Here is a 25847-nt window from a genome sequence, read left to right as displayed (position 1 = left end):
TCGTGTTGATAACATTTACTCCCCAAACAGAGTGGGCACAGGTGGGGATGGTCACTAGTAGAGGTCACTTGGTCCACTTAACACCTTCACTGGTAGAACAGGTTCCAGCAGTGCGGTAGACACCTCATACAGATTGAAAGGGTTAAACAGGTCTATGTATGTAAGTGTACTTGAGAAACAATACATTGGAATTGTGCAGTTTCCATTGAACAGAAAGGGTCAGAACAGATCCTAGTTGTGGTTAGTTTGTGACATTATTTCTTATTAAGTTTCAACACTTGGACATGATGAAATTTCAGTATTGGAATTTTCGATTGGGCACATTTCCAGAAGTTACGTTCTTACATAAAATATGGAAAAAATTGGGATAATGGTCGTTTAATTTCTTTAATTTTGAATTTGTTTGTGGCAAGTTTAATATTCGCCAGTTTTAGTTGGTATAGTTTATCACTTTATTTTGAACAAGAATCTTATACACATGCCGAATTCAAAGGAAGCTATTATAGTTTCTTTCCAAATTAGGGAATCATATTTTTCTCAAAAGTGAAAGGTTTTTAGTGAAATGGAAATATTTCTAACTCTGGATTGTGAAAGGTGTTCAGTGTATTGGTTCTTAGCCATTAATAGGGATATGTTAGTAAATGGAACATGATGAATGACACAAATGTTTGAAGTTTCAACACTATCCTAGAAACAGGTCTCTCCATCCTCTCAAGGACTTTGTTTCTATAGTTACCGTATCTGCATTGTTCTCTGTCCATGTATGGTGGTCTTGAAGCTTTGACAAGAAATGCCGAATTATTCACAACTTTTTGGGTATTGATGTCAAAGGAATGGGATGATCACAGCAATGTTTTGATTGGACAGTCAATAATTTTATGTTCTTTTATTGAATGACTTCAGGACCATTCTCCTTAAGGTTGCATTAAGTTTTATAAAATCTTGAACACTGGAAGAATGATGTAATCCATGTCATTCTTTGAAACCGTTAGATGTTCAATGAAGATGTAGTGGAAGAATTATCTAAAAAGGTTGTTTAAAGATATTTCTATTTCTGAAAAATGTGAAAAATTTGGAACATTGACATTTCTCTGGGATTTTTACCTGAGCGCGATGTACTTAGGTACTTTTGGGAAAACGAAAATAAGCCTTTGGATTGCAGTATTAACTTTAACCAATTAATACACCTATCTTGTCTTTGCATTTTAAACATTTATGGCATTGAGAATATTTACAACAAAAAGTTTGAAACATATTTCCCAGTAATGGGAATAGTGGGTAAATGTCAGTCTGACAAAAAGCAGTGAAATTTCAATTGTTTTAAAATTTTTGATTAAATTGTTTGAAGTAGCAATGTATGTGTGTCATAATGACATAAATGACATCTCAATACTTGGTGCAGACTCAAGTCCGTGGTGGAGACTGACGTTTACCATACTCTTGAGACATGGGTTAACACACGAGGAAGTTATGATCGATAGTAGAAAATTACAAACACCAATCTACTCAGTATCAACTCGTAGTGGTCAATTGCTTGTTATAGCGAAAGTGACCATGTGCAATGGGAGTAAGACGCGTCAATTTCATGACAACCCTCTAAGGATCTGACTGCATAATAGAGTTGTACTTTATCATAAAGCTTTCTGGGGCTGTCTGGAACATGAACAGAAAATTACATCTTCATTCTTTAACACACACATTATTTAAAGTTTCATTTACACAATTATATTTATGCCGGAAATTTGTTTGTGTTTCAGTTTTGATTTAATGTTTATAAGTTTTGCATGTGAGGGAAGAAACACTCAGAAAAGAAACAACAAAAGCTATATGTCTGTATTCAAGGAAAATATTTATTCATGTTGCTTGAAAAAAAAAATTATTTGAATTGCAAATATCATAAAATGAAGAACTACTGATTTTGTTGTTTAAATATTTGTTCATAACAATGAAAATTGGTATTCTTTATGATTTTCTTAAAATCATATGATATATGTAAATAAATGCTGATGCTGAAGTAAATAATTCATGAAGCTGTACTTCATGTATGTAACATGTGGGTTTTGTAATTTCCAATAGATGTGAAAAGATTTCCACCATGTTGTGATGTGTTAATCGTAATAATTTCATTGATTTTGGATATGAAAATATTAACATGATTAAGGTTGTTTGAAAAAAAAGGTTTAAATATGATGTCAACATTGTATGAATGATTTACAGTATGCTAATAAATATTTTAGAATAGAATATGTTACATACTTGCGAGGGTCATTAAGTGTCTAAGCGGTAGAAGGTGCTTACAGAGTAGTCTCCCTTTCCTGTATCCGGATCTGATGGTCATGGGTTTAAATCAGCGCCATACCCGTGCTCATGTTTCTCAAAATTTATAAACATCTTCGACCTGCATCAGTTTGAGTTTTCTTCCAACTTTAAACTGACACACCATTACATTACTAAAACACTGTTCAAACCAATATTGAACTCAACTCACTGCCATACAGTGTCAAATGAATTTGCAAGCAAAAGTATGGGTAATGTGAATGGCTTCTTGCTCCACTTGTCAGTCAGTGTTGACACAGTTTATGAAATGTACATAACATCAAGGTCCAATGTCTTCATCACTGTACTAATACCCCTGTCTAGGCAGTTCATCAATGCGGCATCATATTTCATACATCATTATGTCAGTCCCCCTGGGTTTAGCGATCGACATGGCATGAATATCACAGATGAAATGTATGACCATTGAAATATACATGACTGTCAGTTTCACTTGGTCTGGAAGTGTGTCACCAGTAATGTACCTTTCATCAGTTGTTACATGCAGAGACATTGTTAAAAGGTGAAATAAGTGGACTTGACACAAAAATCATATTTGTAAGAGAAACTTCACTTTGTGCTAACCGTACCAATGGAAATCCATCATCTGTTTATTAAGATGTGAGTCAGAATCTTATCAAAGTTTCAAAATACGTCACTGAACATCCAAAACAACAAATTTCCCAATGCCTTTTATTGTTTGGTTTGTTGTTTAACGCCTCACTCAGCAATATCCAAGCTATATGACGGCGGTCTGTAAGTAATCGAGTCTGGACAAGACAATCCAGTGATTGACATCATGAACATCAATCCACGCAATTGGGATACGTTGACATGCATCAACCAAGTCAGTGAGCCTGACCACCCGATTCCGTTAGTTTCCTCTTTCGACAAGCATAGTCGCCTTTTACGGCAAGCCTGGGTTGCTGAAGACCTGTTCTACCCCGGATCTTCACGGGTCGCCTTTTATCATGGATTTTCCTGACTCATGGATTTTCCTGACTAGGATATTGAAGACATTCTACAATTGTCTGACTGTTTGGGAGTATTTGTGCTCAAATTACTGAGATGCGGCTAGATCTGACTTACTGAAAATCTTGTCCTTGCAAGTGAGCTAAATGCTAACGAAACATCTGCATGTGTCTTACTAGTGAAAACAAGATCAATATTTTCACTGTGTGAAGTAAAATTTTATTATTTCAGTGACAGTGACATACTGCCTACCGTCTTGACATAATAAGCGCCCAGGGCGCTCTCAAAATTAGAAATTGGGGGGTCTTATTAGAATATTATTTTGGTGAAAAAAGTTGAAAGATAAATTTCGTGGTTTATGCTGACAGCCTGAAATGTTTATATACGACAGATATATTATTCCAGAATTTAATTGCCCATTATTAAGGGTGCGTGTAAGAAACAAGTGCGTATTATACGCGAATAAATAAGTCTTGTGTATATTTATCAATCGGAAGGGGTGCTAATTGGGATTGTTCACTAGCCAATATATTAGCAAATATCGCTGTTGGCGCTTATTAAAGCAGGGGGGCTTACTACGTCGAATACGGTAGTTAATAAGCAGTGCCCATTGCTTAATGACACAGGACCTGTCCAACATACTGATACCACATGCCCTACTGATGGGTGACCGCCTCCGTGGTCTAGTGGTAGAGCGTCCGCCCGTTCGATCCCCGGCCGCGTCATACCAAAAGATGTTAAAATATGGTACTTGTTGTTACCCTGTCTGGCGCTCGGTATTAAGGGGCTAAAAGTATGCTGTGTCTGAGTGGGATATTCATGTTAAACTGCGGCATGGTATCTCAGTGAGCTAGCACTATAAATCGGCATCAGTCGACAAGTACAAGCAGCCACACAGACACACACAAGTACATGCAAGTCGCTATATGAGTGCAATAATCCTGGACGCGACCTTAAACCCCATTTCACCTCACCTCACCTACTGATGGGTGCGACATTCATACATTGTGGAACGATGATTTATGCTGTATCTGCAATATTTTATCAGTTTACTATTTGTCATCAATATTAGGTGTAAAGAAAAAGACTTATTTTTTTATAAGTTGAAAGGTTTTTGTTATTACAATGATGAGATTTGTAGAAATGATTTAATCATGGACCATGCTTTAACAATGATTTTATGAAAACATTAAAAACAATGAAAAAAAGACATGATAACAATTTAACAATGACAAGTATAGCATCACTGACACAAAAACAGTGACAAGTATGGCATCAATGACAAGATAGCAATGACTGTGATGATAACAAAGGCATGATAACAATTACATGATGACAACAACATAATGATGACAACAACATAACGATGACATGATGACAACAACATAACAATGACATGATGACAACAACATTATGATGCCATATGACAATAACATTACGATGACATGATGACAACATTATGATGCCATGACAACAACATAACACTTACACGATGACAACAACATAACGATGCCATATGACAACAACATAACGATGACATGATGACAACAACATTATGATGCTCATGACAACAACATAATGATGGCATGACAACAACATAATACTTACACGATGAAAACAACATAACAATGACATGATGACAGCAACATAACGATGACATGATGGCAACAACATAACACTGAGAAATTGAATGGAGAATTTTACCCACTATAACTCTATTATACGATCCAGGTTATGCGTTAGGAAGATTTTTGACACAAATGTGTTCATAAGTAAATAGCAATGCGCATCACACTCTTCAACCGTAAACCTTTGAAAAATAATTTTCAAATATTCCATGGGGACAATGTGGGTATTCATTTTGCCCTGGCCTTTTTCTACAGCAGTAAATTGCTAACCCAGACGGCCATGCTACCTTTCTTAACACTTTCCTTCTTTGTGGCTTATGTTGAGGCTGAGTTTGATATCAGTAACATGTCAAAGATCTGTGTGTGTCCGTGGTCTCCTTTCAGTGTCAGCCATGCAGACAGCGACAAAACTGACAGCACCTCGATACATTATATATCAGTAAACTCTTCACCACAACAGTTCCTAAGGACAGATGCCCACTAGGGATTAGTTTATGCTGTAGTGAATATGAAAATCTTAATGACATACTACCTGAATATAATAGGGGAACATATAGAAAAATACCAAAACAATGTGTACTCTAGGAGTCAGTATTTATTGATGTTTCTTGTGAATATATATGTAGAATTCCTGTTTCTGTTTGCTACATTGTTAATGAATCTCTGGTTACCTCTGAGCTACAAACATAACAGGCCCTGCTATGTTAACAGACCTCTGCTTGTTGTCTGGTGGTCTAGTGTTATTTTAGGGATGTTGAAATCTGTGACAGATCGACTCTAAACTCAGCAACACCAGCAGCCTAAACAGCCCTGTATGGTACAGTGGTTACCTTCTTGACTGGTTTCTCTATCTAATTACACAATAAAGTACTTTTTAATGGATCCGGTGCTCAGATGTGGTTGTTTTCATTACATTCAACACTTACGGTTTGGCATGTTCATGATATCAATCACTGGTTTGTCTGGTCCAGACTCATTTATTTATATTTTGAACTGCAACATTTAGCCACATAGTATCCATCCCCTAGTTTCTTCCCATCAGTGTATTGATGGAATAAAGGTAGTTAGAATAGGTCTTCAGCAACCCATGCTTCCCGTAAAAAGCGACTATGCTTGTCGTAGGAGGCGACTAACAGGATCAGGTGGTCAGGCTTGCTGACTTGGTTGAAGCATGTCATTGTATCTCAATTGTGTGGATTGATTCTCATGATATCAATCACTGGATTGTCTGGTCCAGACTCGATTATTTATACAGACTGACATCATATAGCTGGAATATTGTTGAGTGTGGAGTTAAACAACAAACAAATCAAATCAAATGTAAAGTATTTAAAGTAGGGCAGGTAGTCACTAACAGACAACCCGACCTGCGACATTGAGTTGAATTTGTTTCAGAGATTGAGCAATAGTAAACAAACTGTGTTCTTACGTCAATGAAACTAGTACATGTTTTATAATAGTTACTTGGCAATTATGTAGCCCATCTTTGCTGCTGCTTTTTGTAAATAATATGTCATATACACAAGAATATATCGACTGTCAGTATTGTAAGGGAACGCTTGTAACGATTACTTACAGATTGGCCTAGGATTTGGGTGGGGGCACTGATTATAAGGAACAGGGTGCTTAATACAGCGAATACGGTAAAGTTGTTGTTTTGTGTTAGTTGAGACTTTGAGGTTTGTCTGACCCTAAAGTTTCTCCACAATGCTTGCAGACCGCCTCTGTGGCCTAGGGGATAGGGAGTTTGCCTGGAGACTGAATATTCGGTTGTTAGATCTCCGGATGTGTCATACCAAAGGACTTTAAAAGATGGTACTTGTGTACCCTGTCTGGCGCTCGGCATGAACGGGACAAAACAAGGGCTGGTCGGCTGTTGGTATGCTGTGTCTGTGTGGGGTATCCATGTTTAAACTACAGCATGGTATCTCAATTGATTAGCACTATAAAACTATAAAACCAGCATAAGTCTGGACTAGTAGAAACAGCCACACACACATACATGCACGTCACAATATAAGTGAATTACACATAAAACCCCATTTCACCCCCCCTCAATGCTTGCAATGTTATCATTTTGAAATGGACAATTGTAATTATCTATAACAATCAATACATTTGAGCATGTGTCTGCATCCAGTGTACAAGCAAACTGCTGTTGTTTAGCGTCTTCCAAATCAACGAGCGTATTCATTGCACATATCGCATACTTGTCAATCACTCAGCGCTTATAATGTGATTGGTGTGTTGATTACACGATTAGTGACCATTTGTAGCAAAACTTTCCCCTCAAAGGAGACAGCCAGAATTGTTAATGGCAGCCACAGAGATGCTGACAGTATTGACTGAAAGGGTTCGAGGAAGTCACTATTATGATAGTGCTACCGTTTTCTGAAGCTGCATCACTTTTATATTTATCATGCAACTCCAGATTATATGGAAGGAATGTCTGTAATCAACTGGTCAGTATGTGTGATTGATCGGTTAAGGTTAGGGAACTTGATGAGTGTATGCAGACTGCTTGGCCAGACATGAAGCATGTTATCTGAATGGCTTGTTGGTGATCCTTGTCAGTGGAGGTTGAATCTCTCTGGTCAGGTTTTAGAAAGTGTTGATTAAATCTGGATTTAAATGTATTAAGCTGAGAAGCTTTGGGTCATGCAGATTGTCATATTTGTCCGTCTTCCCTCCCTCTCCCCCCTTCCCCTTCTTGACTTTGCAACAACCCCTAATACCCAACTCCGGGCCCTCCCTCCCCCTTAGATCCCCTTCATTCACACACCCACTCCCTCAAACCGAAAACATTGTAACCACCTCATGCTTTCCAGATGTACCAACAGATCTACCTCCCCCAACACTGACACACCACCCCTACCTCACTCCGGATCTACCTCCCCCAACACTGACCCAACACCCCTACCTCACTCCAGATCTACCTCCCCCAACACTGACACACTACCCCTACCTCACTCCAGATCTACCTCCCCCAACACTGACACACAACCCCTACCTCACTCCAGATCTACCTCCCCCAACACTGACACAACACCCCTACCTCAATCCAGATCAATCACCCCAACAACCACCCCCAACACTGACCTAACACCCCTACCTCAATCCAGATCTACCTCCCCCAACACTGACCAAACACCCCTACCTCACTCCAGATCTACCTCCCCCAACACTGACACAACACCCCTACCTCAATCCAGATCAATCACCCCAACAACCACCCCCAACACTGACCTAACACCCCTACCTCAATCCAGATCTACCTCCCCCAACACTGACCAAACACCCCTACCTCACTCCAGATCTACCTCCCCCAACACTGACCCAACACCCCTACCTCAATCCAGATCAATCACCCCAACAACCACCCCCAACACTGACCTAAAACCCCTACCTCAATCCAGATCTACCTCCCCCAACACTGACCAAACACCCCTACCTCACTCCAGATCTATCACCCCAACAACCACCCCCAACACTGACACAACACCCCTACCTCACTCCAGATCTACCTCCCCAACACGGACACACTACCCCTACCTCACTCCAGATCTACCTCCCCCAACACTGACCCAACACCCCTACCTCACTCCAGATCTACCTCCCCCAACACTGACACACTACCCCTACCTCACTCCAGATCTACCTCCCCCAACACTGACACACTACCCCTACGTCACTCCAGATCTACCTCCCCCAACACTGACACACTACCCCTACCTCACTCCAGATCTACCTCCCCCAACACTGACACACTACCCCTACCTCACTCCAGATCTACCTCCCCCAACACTGACACACTACCCCTACCTCACTCCAGATCTACCTCTTCCAACACTGACACACTACCCCTACCTCACTCCAGATCTACCTCCCCCAACACTGACACACTACCCCTACCTCACTCCAGATCTACCTCCCCCAACACTGTCCCAACACCCCTACCTCACTCCAGATCTACCTCCCCCAACACTGACCCAACACCCCTACCTCACTCCAGATCTACCTCCCCCAACACTGACACACTACCCCTACCTCACTCCAGATCTACCTCCCCCAACACTGACACAACACCCCTACCTCACTCCAGATCTACCTCCCCCAACACTGACACACTACCCCTACCTCAATCCAGATCTACCTCCCCCAACACTGACCCATCACCCCTACCTCACTCCAGATCTACCTCCCCCAACACTGACACACTACCCCTACCTCACTCCAGATCTACCTCCCCCAACACTAACACACTACCCCTACCTCACTCCAGATCTACCTCCCCCAACACTGACACACTACCCCTACCTCACTCCAGATCTACCTCCCCCAACACTGACAAACTACCCCTACCTCACTCCAGATCTACCTCCCCCAACACTGACCCAACACCCTTACCTCACTCCAGATCTATCACCCCAACAACCACTCCCAACACTCACACAACACCCCTACCTTAATCCAGATCTACCTCCCCCAACACTGACCCAACACCCCTACCTCACTCCAGATCTACCTCCCCCAACACTGACCCAACACCCCTACCTCACTCCAGATCTACCTCCCCCAACACTGACCCAACACCCCTACCTCACTCCAGATCTACCTCAACCAACACTGACCCAACACCCCTACCTCACTCACGATCTACCTCCCCCAACACTGACCCAACACCTCTACCTCACTCCAGATCTATCACCCCAACAACCACCCCCAACACTGACCCAAACACCCCTACCTCACTCCAGATCTACCTCCCCCAACACTGACACAACACCCCTACCTCAATCCAGATCTACCTCCCCCAACAACCGCCCCCAACACTGACCCACCACCCCTACCTCACTCCAGATCTACCACCCCCAACACTGACACACCACCCCTAACTCACTCCAGATCTACCTCCCCCAACACTGACACACTACCCCTACCTCAATCCAGATCTACCCCCCCCAACACTGACACACTACCCCTACCTCTATCTAGATCTACCCCCCACCATCTCACTCCCACTACAAACTATATTACATATGATCAAGACTATGTATACAACAGCAATCACATTGATATTTACTTCCTGGTTAAGAAGTCATGTCGTCCATTTCACTCAGGCAATTGTAGATAGCTACTGAGGCATATATCCGGGTACTGTTACATGAACCTATCGCGTCAGATGCCCTCGTCTTTGCTCCGTCATTTCACCAGATACCACATCTACAACACACAAGATAATGTCAAGCCTATGTGCAATGCACAACTTTTAGTAAGAGCAAAATGTAAGTTGGAACCGTTCACATATACTGTCAATCAAGAAACTGCCAGGATGGCAAGTCCTGTCATGTCAATGACTGTCAAGCTTTACTGACATCTTCAAATAGGTCAGGCACGATGTCTATTATTTTGGTGTTACTCATTCCGGCTTGGGTTTCCCAACATTTAAGCATACGCAGTTGGTTGAATATAAATATACAGCTGTATAAAAGGCAGATATTTATGACGACAAGGTTTAGTAGGTGAGCCATGCTCTCCACGACGACACTGATATGCATTACCTGTAAGCCTGTTTGATGGGGAGAGTGGACTTCGCTTGGGAGATGGTTGTGTGAGGGTAATGTGAAACTCGTGGTATGCCACACTGAAACTCAAGCGTACTCATGTGTATAGACTTTCAAGTCACGATTCAGGCTAACATTGTAAGGCTGGGAGGAATTAGAAATACACACAAAGTCTTGAAACAGAAGAAAACCAATCATTTGCAGGTAGTGTTTGAAAGCTGGTAAATATTTTTCTTGATTTTTTTCACTCAGAATTTACCTTCTTCTTGATTGCATTTTCAGATAAGTTTAAACTTTGAGGTTGGGTTGGGTTTTTATTTTGATCAGCTGTTCAGTAATATAGTGGGGTGTCAGAGCTGGGACGGGTCCATATTTACTTTTGATGCGACTCCCTATTACCTGACCCACTGTAAGTCTCAAGAGTTGGGTTCAAACTGTCCAGGCTGGAATTGATTTACTGTTGCCCTGGTAAAAGGGATTGAGATACACGCATAAAACGATCTGATCATGCTAAATTTTTACTCAAACATATTAAAGTCAGAAGGAATGCGTGCAGTCAGAAAGAAATGTGAACATTAGCAACTTGTAATGTAACCATGTTTTGTTATTATCACTGAACATCATACCCTGTGACTAACGATGGGTTGGGGTAGCCAGGTCCTACTCTAGACCCACCGGACCCAAGTACCCGAGTTACCGTCCCAGCCCTAGTGTCAGCTCATGAAGCCTGATGTGATGTGGATTATTGACGTTTACCACTTAAACCCACTGGCGCTGTCGTGGTGCTGAAGGAGTAAGGCTTCTATTAGGAACTAAGTTTGGATTTGTACCCATGACGAGTTGATCCTGGCATGGCTAGGGGCGACAACTCTTCAAATTGAGGCACCTTAGATCGACAACAGGGTTTGAAAGAGTTGCTGTCTTTTCTGATGTTCACTCTGACTTTACCGCACATATTAGAATCATAGAAGTACTGATTACATTTTCAGACAACTTTTGAGCACCTTTCAAAAGCATTTTAAATTGGAAAGCACTTTTTAAAATTGTTTTTGACATTTGTGTACATTAACTTTTGATGGATGTGATTCATGTGGACTATGTAAATGGTGTAGTTTATCAAGTTGAAAAAGGTCATATATGATCACACATTGCGATTTTCTATGTCCAGACTTCGAAACATTGAAATGATGTGAGGAGGGTCTTTTGTAATGAGGACGATGGGAAGGAAAATCTAATAATTAATTCATTATGGCTTTACTGACCTGTTTTGTTTGAAGAAATGTTATCATAAAGAGTAGTGTCATTGAAAGTTGAGAAGAAGAAGCCCAATTGTCAAGTGACTTGTTTTGTGGTGAATGCATATTTCATTAGTTGAAATTGACAAGGGTTGTCAATTTCATGTATATTTCATGTTATATATGCTAACCATAAGATTTGCTCTTTTCAGTTCAATTATGAGAGTTCAAAACTGAATTAATTTGGGCATTGTCACAGGAACCTTGAGCACTTGCTTAGTAATGTACTGTTACTCCACAATTAACTGGAATTGGATTAATGTGTAAAAGAACATGTTTGATTGATTTTCCTGTCGTTCTTTTCGAAGGGCACACACTGCATAATCTTGGAATGATTGAACGAAAGATCGAAATGACCATTTAAATGACTTGTCAGTAAAAGTGTATATTCAAGGAAGTCGAGAAGTGGTCTTAATGCAATGTCATTGTTGATAGAGTGTATCAGTGTCCTGAGAAGGTATGTCGGTGGAGACAGGTTAAGACATTAGCATCACAAAGCAAGCAGATACAGGTCACAGGGGTTTAACTTACATTGGGTTGATAGGTTATGCAGTGAAGTATGTGTCATGGACCGATTACCGGTATGCAAAAAGGAGGGTGTATTTTGTGATAACAAGTATACATACAATCCCTTACTTTATTAAATTGGTGCAAACATGAAATTGATGCAAACATTAAAATTTGAGACCACCCCCTGCTCGCATTTATGTGGTCTTGGCTTGAAACTCAAAACAGTCATCTATCTATGAAAATGTCCATGTTATTGAAAAGGAAAGATGCATTTTGTGATTAAGAGTTGACATACTAAGAAATTAGTGCATGAAATGTGAGTGTCCCTTGCTTGTATTAATGCGTTCTTGACAGCTGCGTAGGTGAACGCCCAGTAGAGTAACAACAGCATTTGAGATACTTGATTTATACACAATAATGGTGAATTATGTTCAAAATATCATGGTAACTTGTTTAACAACACATGGAACCTTTTTCAAACCACATTGCCTTTCTCCTTTGACTATGCTAATGTGTGATTTCCTGTGTTAATGTTTATTCTTTAACACTCAGCAACATTCCAGCTGAATGATGGTGGTCTGTAAATAAGCAAATCTGGACCTGATAATCCAGTGATTGACATCATGAGCATCGATCTTCGCAATTGCGTTACGAGCCAGACCACACCATCCCATTAGTTGCCTCTTACAAGCATTGGCTGCTGATGACAAATTCTATGTATACATGTGTATCTAGAACCAATCATAGAACTTTGGGAGAGAATATGTCATGTTCTTATTGGCTGCTTGTAAATAATGTATGTCAAGTCGAGTTCGCTCTATACAGCTGATTCCTTGACAGTTAACATGTATTTTGTTTTAACAGGATTATCCTATAGAAAGATTTGAAGACTCCAAATAACACAAACACAGATTTAATATGCAACCAGCAGTGCAGAGTTGTCTCCGTCAATAAGACTGCCTCCGTGGTCTCGTGGTAGAGGGTCCGCCCGGGGAGTGGAAGGTCATACCAAACAATGTTAAAGCATTGTACTTGTTGTTACCCTGTCTGGCGCTCGGCATTAAGAGGCTAAAACAAGGACTGGTCGGCTCGGACAGTACACTGTGTGTGAGTGAGGTATTCATGATAAACTGCAGCATGGTATCTCAGTGAGCTAGCATTATAAATTGGCATCCGTCCGGACTATATTAAGTACAAGCAGCCACACACACACAGACACACACACATGCATGCACATCGCTATTTATAAGGGCAAAAATCTTGGACGCAAGTTTAACCCAATTTCTCCTCACATGTAAACAATAATCAATAATTAACCACTGGTCAGTGGATCAAATTTCATTCTCAGCTCCCTGGGGAGTCTGCTGTGTGATACATAACTTGATATGTATAATTCATGTCTGCTTTGGTTGAAACCCTACTGTCTTTATATCAGAATACATTTGTCTAATTCCTGTTGAACCCAATAGCTGTAAATCAAGGGGCCCTTCTCCTATTCTTGCTGATTCCCTTATCTTGTGGCTAAACGTGTTTCCGCTATAAATACACAATGTGTCAGAGATGCAGTAACTAGGAAGTGTGAGGATGTTGTTTATCACTGAATTTTCTGACTATTGGTAAGTAATAATGAAGTCATAAAACAATGAAGAAGTAAATACATAGGTCCACAGAACCTCAATATTCACCCTGTGTCCATAATGCATCACAATTGAACAAGTTGTTCCATAAACTTATTTCTGCTTGCAAAACTTGGTCGGCTAGCTTCATATAAAAAACTATGGAAGAAAATAAGGGCCATACTTGCGAGGACCTGTTGGTCCCGCTGCACTGAATACCCCAGCAATGTGGGCAGGGGTCATCCTGTTGATCACTGATTGGAATTCTATCATTACTTGTTAAAAGAACTAACTATTTGACCGACAAGTTGCCGTCTTGTAGGAACCCATATGTTAGTTGAGTGGCAAAGTTTGATGTGACATCATGTTTGCACTTTTGAATTATGACCAGATAGTCAGGTGGTGGTACGATAGACCTTGTTTCATACACAAATATTTCTCTGAAATAGAGCTTTGTGAAGCCGTAATGATAAATTAGTTACGTGTGTCAGAGTACAGGATTTTATGAGCTAAATGTTTGTGTACTCGCTCTCAACGACACTAGCCCATTCAACTGATACTCCCTTACCGAGACACTAGTGGCACATATAATTCATGATGAAATTGTGGAAATATTAGAAACTGGAGCCAAACAATCAAATTCATTCCAACATTTGACTCCTTCATTCGACAGTCAGCATACAGAGACTTGTCCCAATATATGTGGTGATTATGAGGCAGTATGCATGGTATAGTGTTTGTGTAATTAACAAGCTGACATTTATTGGGATCCGGTCTCTTGTCAGAGATAGCATCTTCAGCACAGCTGACATTTAACTGATATGGAAACAGAGGCTGTTCCAAGACTGCTGTTGTTACAGGCAGTATAGACTAACATCTAGTCTCTGAAATGAACTTATCGTACAGAAAAAAACAGTTATTCAGTTATCTTAATAAAAATATAATAAAAGGGAGCCCAGTGACTCTCTTCATTTTCAGATTTTGCAGTAATCTAGACTTGCCAAACATTATAGACTTGCATGGGCTGTATTTGATATAATTTGTATCAGGGTCTGTAAGACAGACTACAGGCAGTAGTGCAGTTCGGCTACTGAGTTGTAGAGCAGCATCTGTAGGGTAGTAGTACGTGAATGGTGAACACCCATTGCCCTGCCTCTGTAGGATGGTATTGAACAGTAAACACCTGCTATCAACCCGCCATACCACAGTTGTACAGTCACACCTCTCAACTGCTGACATTTTAATCATAAATTCATGAGAAACCTGAGCCGTAGTTATTTATGTCCCCTGTATTATGGATTTCACAAAGATAAATTTTACTTTATGCGAGTCGCTATGTGAAATAAGAAAGTCTTCCATTGTGGAAAGGTAGAAGTACTCTTTATGCATATTGGGATATCATGAATAATTTCTTGAATAATGCCATGAATAGAATAATGTCACAAATAATGCCATGAATAGAATAATGTCACAAATAATGCCATGAATAGAATAATGTCAGGAATAATGCCATGAATAGAATAATGTTATGAATAATGCCATGAGTAGAATAATTTCAAGAATAATGCCATGAATAGAATAATGTCTAGAATAATGCCATGGATAGAATAATGCCATGAATAATGTCATGAATAGAATAATGCCATGAATAATGTCATGAATATAATAATGTCTTGAATAATATCATGAATTTAATAATGCCACGAAAAATGTTATGAATATATTAATGTCTTTAATAATGTCATGAATAGAATAATGCCATGAATATGATGATGTCATGAATAATGTCATGCATATAATAATGTCATGAATGATGTCATGAATAGAATAATGTCATGAATAATGTCATGAAATGCCTCAGTCAGCAGTATTCCTGCCATGTATCATGTCAGCCTGTAAACAACTGGTCTGGACCAAACAAACCAGTGATTGAAATCGTGAGCAACTGTTGGTGTGTGACACACAGGGGACCAAGTAACTGAGGCTGACTGTCCGATCTTCTAAAGTTGGCTCATAGGTCCAGTCTGAGATATCAGGATCCAGTCTTCCTGGAGTCCCCGCTGAGTAAATTGAGTAAATACACTTACCAGGGAGCAGATTGCGTTTTCTGGCTTGCATGGTTTCACTTTTCTTGAGGGACTGAGGAGTGAATCATATTTGCCGGAAAATAATTAAGTGTTGTTTATATCTGTAGGAATAAATAGATTTTTTTAAGTTTCATTATTTACGAAAACAACACATTTTATAAAACAAATGTTTGTTTTTAATTTTGTAAAGTCACATGATATCTATTCTTTAAGATAGAGATAGACTTCCTTGTCTGAATCTTCCAAAACCACTCCTGCTCAATTGTACATTGTTATTGATGTATGTGTCTGTACACACAAAAAACTGTCCCTGATTGTCGTGACTTCCTGTTCACAAGGAGATAAAGGGGGTCATGATTGATATCCGGAATTCATGCATGGTTAAGACCCGGGTTAAAATTGGTCTCCAGAAACCCATGCTTGTCGTCAGAGGTGACTAACGGGATTGGGTGGTCAGGCTTGCTGACTTGGTTGATGCATGTTATCTTATCCCAAATGCTCATGATGTTGATCACTGGATTGTCTTGTCCAGGGTCGATTATTTACAGACTGCCATCATATAGCTGGATTATTGATGCGTGTGGCGTTTAAACAACAAACACCTGACTATATGCAGTCTTTATCTTTTCCAGTAACGTATTTCATACGAATTAAATCTTTGTTGTTTATTGAATTGAATGATACAAATATATGCAGCCATTATTGGCAATAACCAAGTCAGATTTCATGACAATAATGAAATTTGTGCAATTTGTGTGGATCAGTATTTGACTTCCGTATTCGACATAATAAGTGCCCGGGGCGCTCTCAAAATTAGAAATAGGGGGCTCTTGTTAGAATATTATTTTGGTGAAAAACAACAGAGTTCAAAGAGCGTAAATTTCGTGGTTTATGCTGAAATGTTTATAGCGACAGATATATATTTCCAGAATTTAATTGCCATAATTAAGCGTGCATATAACAAACGTATAATGCACGAATAAATAGCCTTGTGTACATTTATCAATCGGAACGGTTGCTAATGGGGATTGTTCACCAGCCAGTATATTAGAAAATATTGCAGTGGGTGCTTATTAGAGCGGGGTGCTTATTACGTCGAATACAGTATTTGCTAATTGGTTGTCCAATCAGCTTGGATTAAGGTCTCCCAAGCAACTCTTCCTTGTTGTTCAAAGTCTGTGTATGTCAATCATGAATGGTATACTGTTGCTATGCCCTCACGTTAAGGAGGCAGGGCCGTGTACTGTACTGTTACCAGCATGGGGATCCTGTGAAGGATAAGGGTAGAGAAGCGTAATGTCTAATGATTATATTATAAGTAGACGTTTTCTTTTGATTTATATACATCTGCAGTTTCCTATGATCAAAATTCCTCAATCAAGATACGGAATTACATAATAGCACTAGCAGGAAATAAACAATATAATTAATGAAATAGTATATAGAATATGAGCTGTAATTGTGTCAGCTTTTATGCCACAATTGAGTGAAAATCATCAATTTAATTGAGCAAAAATCATCAATGAAATTGAGTGAATATCATCAATGAAATTCAGCAAATATCATCAATTAAATTGAGCAAATATCATCAATTAAATTGAGCGAATATCATCAATTAAATTGAGCAAATATCATCAATTAAATTGAGCGAATATCATCAATTAAATTGAGCGAATATCATCAATTAAATTCAGCAAATATCATCAATTAAATTCAGCAAATATCATCAATTAAATTCAGGAAATATCATCAATTAAATTGAGCAAATATCATCAATTGAGCAAATATCATCAATTAAATTGAGCGAATATCATCAATGAAATTTTGTGATATCATCAATGAAATTGAGCGAATATCATCAATCTAATTGAGCAAATATCATCAATGAAATTGAGCGAATATCATCAATGAAATTGTGTGATATCATCAATGAAATTGAGTGAATATCATCAATTTAGCAATTAAAGACTTTCTAACATAGTATGAAGCACAGTGTCTATAATGAGGCCTCCATGTGGAGGATAGAGTCCCTTTAAAATAATCTGTCTGAGAATATATCCAAGGAAGTGCACCATCCTTGTCCCCCCTTCCCCCTGCAGACAGACAGATTAGATAGAAATTCTGTTGTCAAGTTGGAATTAAAGTAACAGTCAGATGATTTGTTCTATCAAATTTGTGGGGATTTGTTTAAAGGGTCAATGACACGTGATCAAAACAGCATGGTTAAGGTTTGTTCTCAGTGCCATAACTGCGTACATGGAAATCACAATTCTTTAAATAAAAATACCTTGGAGTTCTCTTTTCAATGTGAGCCAGCGAGAAGCATACTTTGAACAAGTAAACTGGACAAACAATTGAAGACTGATGACACTATGAACACGCTTTTTGATAAAAAAATTTTTTTATTAAAATTCTTCTTCTGGTTGTCACTCTTACTTTCCAAGTGCACACCAAACATCTTATCAGTGATTGTCACACTTGGAAATACATGTAACTTCATTTGTATCCCACCCTGTGAGAACTGAAACTATTATCCACACAACTTACTTCACAAGTCCAAGAGTGGTTCAGTCATCATGTCAGAGCGTTTAGCTGACGACTTGCCAAAGTGACAGACTGTTCCTGTATCAATACAGAAGTTGACCTCTAATTACTTTGACCTCTCATTACCCGATGACCTCTGACTGGAGTTAGTAATTACCGTGAACAGATAGAGCTATTTCCTCATCTCTTAAAGTTGATGAACATCATTCCTGCCCCCCGCTTAGTCACACCAATGTTTATGTCATCATGGAACTAGTAGTTAGGAAGTTATTATGTCCGAGTTGGTAGGTGTTTGTTCCTTGTCAGATATAGGATTCTCCAAAGACATATGTCTTCAGTTGGAACCTCATGCTTGTCAAAGACACACTAAGATGGCAATGAGGTGTTCAAAGTGGCTCCTTAGTGTTATTCATCTTTGGTGTGGGACTTTGCCTATATATCAATCATTGAATGTGGGGGGATACAGTCGACACTCATCTGTCTGTCTGTCTGTCTGTCTGTCTAACCATCCCTCTTATTCTCTTCATTTCCGTGGCCAACTCAAAAATTGTTCAATGTTTTTCAACACAAATTGGCAGATATGCCTTTTGCTTTTTGCAGATTGTTTCCATTTCATTTTTCCTCAATTTCAGTTTAAACAGTTTGGTCTTAATCTCAAAAGGGGGGTTGGAGCACAACTTGAAAACCATTCCATATCTTTCAACATTACTTGGCAGATATATCAAACGGATCCTGAAGTGGTGCCTTAAGCTATTTAAGTTTCTTTGCATTTTTATCTGTTTCCATGAAAACAGTGGGACTTGTTCTTGTGATGAGGTGGATGTCGTTTTCAGAGCAGAGCTTGAAAATCATGAAATATTCTTTACCAAAACATGCAAGGTTTATCAATCATGTCCTGAAGTGGTTCCTTTATTTTGAAATGTTTTGGAACATTTTCCCCTTTTTCATGGAGACAAATTGGACTTAGTCTGAAATGGTCTTGGTGTTTTTGAGAGAGCAGAACTTGAAAGCCTTTCAATATCTTTATCAAGACTTTGAAAATGTGTTTCAAATGAAATACAGATTTTTTTATCAAGTTGTGTGATTTCTTTTTTTCATTTTGACAGTTGTCAGGAAGTATTCTCATAGGATAAAGATCTGAAAGTGGTTCCCATTGCTATTTTAAGACTTTTTTAATATTTGTTTGAAAATGTGTTTCAAGGAAAAGATTCTTTAATACCATCAGGTAAACATTGAGTGAGAAGTGTTGTCTACATATCTACTTATAACTTTTGACATTTATTACACCTTTTTGCGAATGTTAAATAATCTGTTCCAACACCAATGCGACATAGCATATTTTATATGTGTAGAAGTCTATCTCTCAGCACATGCTCACTCCAATGTGTAGAGAATGCTAAAATTTGAATTCCTGCCATTTGTAAATTAGCCCATAGGTTTTGTGCTTGATACTTGAATGTCTCATTTGGCTCATACATGTATTTAAAAAAATGGGGTTGAGGGGGGGGGGGGGGGGGATGTCATCTTTTGTGGACTCTTGTTTATGATAGTTTCTGGAATGTTTTTGAAGTGGAATTACCCCTACCTCCATTTGAAATTGGTTACAACCCATTTTTGAATAAATGATGCCATTTAGAAATGGACTTTCATTTTAGTGGAAGCCTCGGTGGCTGAGTGGGTTAGATTGCTGACTTTGTGTGCTGGCGATTAGGTGCCTCACTCTGAGATTGTGGGTTCCGGTTCCGGATAGGACTCATCCCCAAACTAATGAAATCTGTACTTGACAAAGAGAGTGTAATCCCAAATATAACATTTGTTATGAGAACCCATTTATTTGGTTGTTTGCAAACAGGAAGTGATGTAAACCACATAATTCACACATATCACAACACAAGATAGTGAGAGTGCGATAATTTGGAGTTACCCACCCTTGAGTCGCTAATGACAGGTACTTTGTTGACAGAACTCGCTAAAGAAAATCATCATCAATCAATCCTAATTGATATGTCATAAAAGTTGAACAAAGAAAAGAAATATTTTGCGTCTGAAATATTTAATCGAGGATGAGAGATACTTTCATAATAATGACATCAAGATGGTTTATTTCATGAATAACCAATGCATATTTCTTGGATGCAAGTCACATATTTACTAGGGCTGCGACAGTCCACCAACTGGTATGTAAGCCATCTTTTTCATAGACAGGATGGCCAAATTCCTGGAACACTAACGATTTACAGTTGGCAATGTCAAATATGGTGCAGTGGATGAAAATATTCATGTTTTCACTACTCATTTTCACAAGTAATTAGTGTTTGGTGTAACATTTATTAAAGGATGCATTTAAGGTAAGAATTGATACTTTTAACTCAGTGTGCGATTGTGATCGATACTTATATTGAGAAGTAACAAATTGTGATCACCCGATTTGTCGGTGTATCGTCCCTCTACTAATATTTGCTGACAACACTAAGATGATAGTCGATAAGTTTTAAATATAAATTTCACCAAAATATCTTCCCATTCTTCTCTTATTGCATAAATCATTAATTATCACCAACACTTTTCGTTATGCCAAATATCCAGGAGAGTTCTACATGCAGCTAGGGAAATAGTGTCAGGGTCTGTAAAGGTCACTGAATATACTACTAGTGTTATCACTTCTGAAACTGACAATATGTTCCCATGTCATTCCAGTTTGCTGGCAGTATTACGGTTGAACACATGGCAGTGGGAGTTTCGAGACTTCAATGGAGCACATTGTATTCCCATTTCTGTAAATGTGATAGGAATACGGGGAAATTATTAGCAGGGGGACTAATGGTTGTATGGAAATTTCCCCACAATGTGCAAGATTTATGCTTGCTTGTTTCATTGGTGAATTAAGGCTTCATTAGACATAGGAATAATCTGTAGCCTTTTTAACAACTGACATTTATGTCAAATTATGCGGCAGCGTTTAGAGTGATGGTTTGCAAGTGATATAACTGTACAATGAGAGGAACCATATTAGCATTTCTGTTCATTGTGTAGACATAGAATGGAATGAATATCATGGCAATAAGGTCAAGGTCAGTCTTGGGTTGGCATTCTGTGTGATGTCTAGCATCATAGCCTGTGGTCTAAACATCAAAGGAAAACATGTGTTTTTGTTAAACAGAAGATAGTCAGTGTGTTAATTGCTAAATTATGTAAGCCTTATATGCATTAATTTCTGTATGTTAAATTATGATCATAATTGTGATGGCTGTTTCATAATGGAAATTAAGTCCATGTATCTATGCACATTCTTAGCAGGATGGTGTATGTTAAGTTTAAATTCCAAGCACTGAGAGTATGATCAGTCTATGTAATAAAGATATTAAATTCATTTTAATTATTTTATGCATACATTATTGTATACTGTAAATGTTACAGCTGAGTGTCTCCTGACATCTTGCGATGCGATACGTATCACAATACAGACTGACGATACAACTGTTTTCACGATACACAAATAGTAAGAAATTTCAAGATTGACGAAATACAACTTAAAGCTTTTGCATCAAATATTTATTTATTTATTGTCTTAAAACTTTTTTTAAAAAATTCACTAAAAAACAAGAACAGAAAACAGTTCTTTTAAATGAAGGGATGGTTGTTAAATGTGGGCACATCCACAATTACCACCACGTCTTAGTGTTCTGCCATGCTACTTTCGCCAGTATGGGAGGTAACTTCGTCAGTTCCTGTTCTAAATATAGCGGATCACGATCTCACAAAATCTGGATTCAAGTATTATCTATATATCGACTTAATTTCGAAATCAGTTAAACTTTTCAGTTAATATCTCCTGTTGATTAGTTTATTTAAATGTAACATTAACTTTTTCACTTTATCAAGACTACAAGTTAATGTACACTGGTTTTGTCAGAGATTTCTTATGTATATAAAGGTTTGTCCCTTTTATTTATTTGAAAACTGAAATTCCATGATTCCATTTAACTATACAGGTGATCCGTAAATGTCAATACCATGGTAACCATGGTAACACTTTCCTTTAAGATTACTAATTAATATTCAAGCTTTGATAAATCATCCATACCTTATCGAATAAGTTTTGTTCACATTGGTTTTGTGTCAGTAATGCACACATCTTCAAAATATCTTTGAAAAGGATTCTTGACTGTTTTCCTCAAAATTTGATGAATCAGCTCTTTTATTAAGTCAAGTAAAAAGACACTGAAGAAGACACACAAGCAGGTGCATGCACTCGAAGCGAGATTTGCTTGAAGTAGATAGGTATTAATATATTCAATTGAGGATGGTAGGTTGATTCAATTTAGGCGCCTTTGAAGGTACTCTAGGGACAGAACAAAAATCAAGTGTAACCGTCAGCCTTGGGGTTGATGGCATTGATAACCAGTGGAGAACCCTGGGGTGGGAGGAGGGGAGATGGGAGGAGGGGAATGCATGAACGAGAGAAGAGATCAATGATCAGAAGAAAGAGATCAATGATCAGATAAATCTGTTTATTTCGACCTCTGTATGATTTTGATAACTATTGGTAGATAATAACTAGAACATGTAACACTGGGGAAATAAACTGCAGATTATGAAAAATCATGTACATGTTTATATACCAGTAGGGAGAGGGAGAACTTTATAGATGTCAACTCTTCATCATACAGAGGTTAATATCCATAAATTTTCTCTCATGTGTGTAACTTCTAAATGCCATACAAAAACTTAAAGTACCAGTAGTTATTATGACGTTTAGTTAGTTTTATGAGCATCGCCATGACTTATTTATTACCTTTTGGCTTTATTGTGGACTTAGTAGATGACCTGTGGTATTAAGCTACATAGGATGTGTGCATCATTTAGTAGATGACCTGTGGCGTTTAGCTACATAGGATGTTTGAAACATTTAGTAGATGACCTGTGGTATTTAGCTACATAGGATGTTTTTCATCATTTAGTAGATGACCTGTGGTGTTTAGCTACATAGGATGTTTGCATCATTTAGTAGATGACCTGTGGCGTTTAGCTACATAGGATGTTTGCATCATTTAGTAGATGACCTGTGGTGTTTAGCTACATAGGATGTTTGCATCATTTAGTAGATGACCTGTGGTGTTTAGCTACAGAGGATGTTTGCATCATTTAGTAGATGACCTGTGGTATTTAGCTACAGAGGATGTTTGCATCATTTAGTAGATGACCTGTGGTATTTAGCTACAGAGGATGTTTGCATCATTTAGTAGATGACCTGTGGTATTTAGCTACAGAGGATGTTTGCATCATTTAGTAGATGACCTGTGGTGTTTAGCTACATAGGATGTTTGCATCATTTAGTAGATGACCTGTGGTATTTAGCTACATAGGATGTTTGCATCATTTAGTAGATGACCTGTGGTGTTTAGCTACAGAGGATGTTTGCATCATTTAGTAGATGACCTGTGGTATTTAGCTACATAGGATGTTTGCATCACTTAATAGATGACCAGTGGTGTTTAGCTACATAGGCAGTTTGTATTTCAACAGCATTTTGTTGACCTGTTGTCTTTGACAGACCATGCATCCTACATTCAAAGGACACTTGAAACCCTCTCCTGTGTTTTGTGAATGTATGTTCCATCAGGGGAAAACAGCTCACTGGGGCATTCAGTATGCGGCCTTGCTATTGAGTTTCAGAGATTGCTATCCATGGACATAGATTCGAGGGGAAGGCACCAATGTTGAGATAGTCATGCTGTTAGCCGCAGGATGTCTTTGGCTATCTGGTGAGGTGTGTACCTCATAGTTCACGTGTTTACACAACAAGAGTCATCAGGGGGCTCTTCAAACCAGGGCAATGGCCTTCTGGAAGATGGGGAGCAACGTTCAACAGACTTATTTCTTTGACCTGGTGCCAGCATCATTGGTGCCCTTACTCTGCACTTCGGACAGAGATTGATCGAGGTTTTCTCTGAAGTAGATATTCAGCTCCAGGTCTGGGGAAATGACAGAATATTCCAAGTTTGGAATAAAGAATTCCTAATTTAGGTTATTAAGTTTATCAAAGTTATTATTATTATTATAATCATAATTATGATGATGGTGATGATGCTTTTGTGTCACAATAACAGGTCAGAATAGATTTTGAAGTTACATTTTTCAATAAATTACATTGAGTGCACTACTAAAATAATTTTCAAACTTTCAAACTCATATTTTTTTTTCTGGCAAAATTCGCTCTTGTCCTCAAATTGACTGCCACGGACACTAATTTGAAAATCATGAATATATTCCTGTTGGAATTCTGTTTTCTGGAGGCTGTTTGATTTCTGAAGCAGTTTGTTTACAGATCGTGAATTAGTTGTTTTCACATTGAGAAGGAGTTGGATTAAGATGGTAGGGTAGTGGGTTAGGAGTTTGCTCGTCCAGTGTTGGGTTCCATTATGAATAGTCATGGTGTAACACTTAGCCTTGTCCCCCGTATCTCACTGTGACGTGCACTACCAGTTGGGGTGTAAAACTAATTCCAGTCATGATTGGTAGATTTCTGCTTCCAACCAAAGAATCGTTTCTGGAACTGTGATAAATGACTTCCTTACCATGGGTTGATTTTAATGACTTCCTGGCATGGGACAAAATTAAGCAAAAATGTTAATGACAGACTTTTTAAATCACTACAAATTTAGTTGTGTCTGAGCTGCTTAGTGAAGTCCAATATCATCTGGAAGTATTTCTAACTGTTTTTGTTCTTATCATGATGACTGATGATGAGAGTGAGTGAGTTAAATGAAAGATATGTGGCAGTAACTGAGCTTGATACTTTCAATAAATCAGTATTTGTATTGGACTGTTTTAACCTTTTAACCTTAAAACTCTGTGCCATCTTTACATGCACCAGTGGAAGGTTATATGGGGTTTGAAATGATAGAAAATGGATTTGAATAATGATGCTGGTTATACGTTATTATATTAATAAGTTGTTGAGTTTATGTCATTTTTGTATATGAACAGTCAATAATCTGAGGTTACTGGACTACCAAAGTTTTGTTTGTAAATATTTAATGTAATTCCAACTTATACCCCATATATAAACAGTGTTAATAAATACAAGGAGACTGGAGCAAGTCTAGGCGACACACGTTGTCTGCTTACAGGGAGTTCAGTTAATTCAAGTCAATTTCTGCTCGAAAATATTTCCAGCATGCACTGAACACGCTAAAAATATAAACATGCTGAAAATAGCTCCAAGGTGACTGGGGCAAGTCTAGGCAAGGCACATTGTCAATCACCAGATCTAATGTTGAGTCTCACCTAGCTGCAGGCAAGATAGGATGCC

The 25847-nt window shown here is 38.6% G+C and overlaps 2 protein-coding genes across 5 annotated transcripts in view; both read left to right on the top strand.

The window, feature by feature from the left end:
• Positions 1-25847, top strand: part of LOC124136348 (protein kinase C delta type-like) — a 133342-nt gene that overhangs the window by 14044 nt on the left and 93451 nt on the right. The window contains exon 1 of one of the 4 annotated variants that reach the window (XM_046502256.2): positions 10430-10684. The exons of 2 other annotated variants lie outside the window; for them this stretch is intronic. The gene's annotated coding sequence lies outside the window, so the exon portion shown is untranslated. Of the gene's footprint in view, positions 1-10429; positions 10702-25847 lie in introns of those variants that run through there. One more of the 4 variants, XM_048401431.1, reaches the window with a different exon arrangement.
• LOC125383243 (mucin-2-like) lies at positions 7734-9752 on the top strand. Its single transcript, XM_048401557.1, has one exon. The coding sequence runs from the start codon at positions 7734-7736 to the stop codon at positions 9750-9752; it is 2019 nt and encodes a 672-aa protein (XP_048257514.1).

Source organism: Haliotis rufescens, unplaced genomic scaffold (genome assembly GCF_023055435.1).
Source record: "Haliotis rufescens isolate VD_foot unplaced genomic scaffold, xgHalRufe1.0.p SCAF_22, whole genome shotgun sequence".
Classification (NCBI taxonomy): Eukaryota; Metazoa; Mollusca; class Gastropoda; order Lepetellida; family Haliotidae; genus Haliotis; species Haliotis rufescens.
Note: the sequence above shows the minus strand (reverse complement) of the source record. Positions and strands in the feature narration are given on the sequence as shown.

Coding starts and splice junctions, on each gene's coding strand:
- LOC125383243 (XM_048401557.1), top strand. CDS start 7,734: ATGCTTTCCAGATGTACCAACAGATCTACCTCCCCCAACACTGACACA.